Below are 304 nucleotides of genomic sequence, written 5' to 3' on the forward strand. Positions count from 1 at the left end.
GGAGGTTGGCTCGTGCCAGGGTACAGTTGGCACTGAAGCGGGAACTGAACCGGGGTCGGCTCCTGCAGAACGCGTCCGGGCACTACCTGCTGCCCCCACCACCCCCCGGGCCGGGGCCGGGGCCGGGGACGGGGCCGGTTATTGGGCGGAGGAGGAAGAAGGAGAGGCTGGAGCTGGAAGGGGCACCGCTGCCACCAGAAGGAAGTGCTGCGCTTGGCCACAAGGTGAGATTTCACCGACACACACCTGCTTTCTCTTTCCTGTCAGTGGGACACAGAGCACAGCATCCGGACCCCGCCCCCCC

General features: G+C 67.1%; 1 protein-coding gene across 1 annotated transcript in view; it reads left to right on the plus strand.

The window, feature by feature from the left end:
* samd13 (sterile alpha motif domain containing 13) overlaps positions 1 to 304 on the plus strand; it is a 151,987-nt gene that overhangs the window by 1,941 nt on the left and 149,742 nt on the right. Inside the window, 1 exon segment of the mRNA XM_048602154.1 lies at positions 1 to 224. This exon segment is cut by the window's left edge and continues 100 nt beyond it. Coding sequence (XP_048458111.1) covers positions 1 to 224 — 224 coding nt within the window.

The sequence above is a fragment of the Rhincodon typus genome, chromosome 10 (assembly GCF_021869965.1).
Source record: "Rhincodon typus isolate 14 chromosome 10, sRhiTyp1.1, whole genome shotgun sequence".
Classification (NCBI taxonomy): domain Eukaryota; kingdom Metazoa; phylum Chordata; class Chondrichthyes; order Orectolobiformes; family Rhincodontidae; genus Rhincodon; species Rhincodon typus.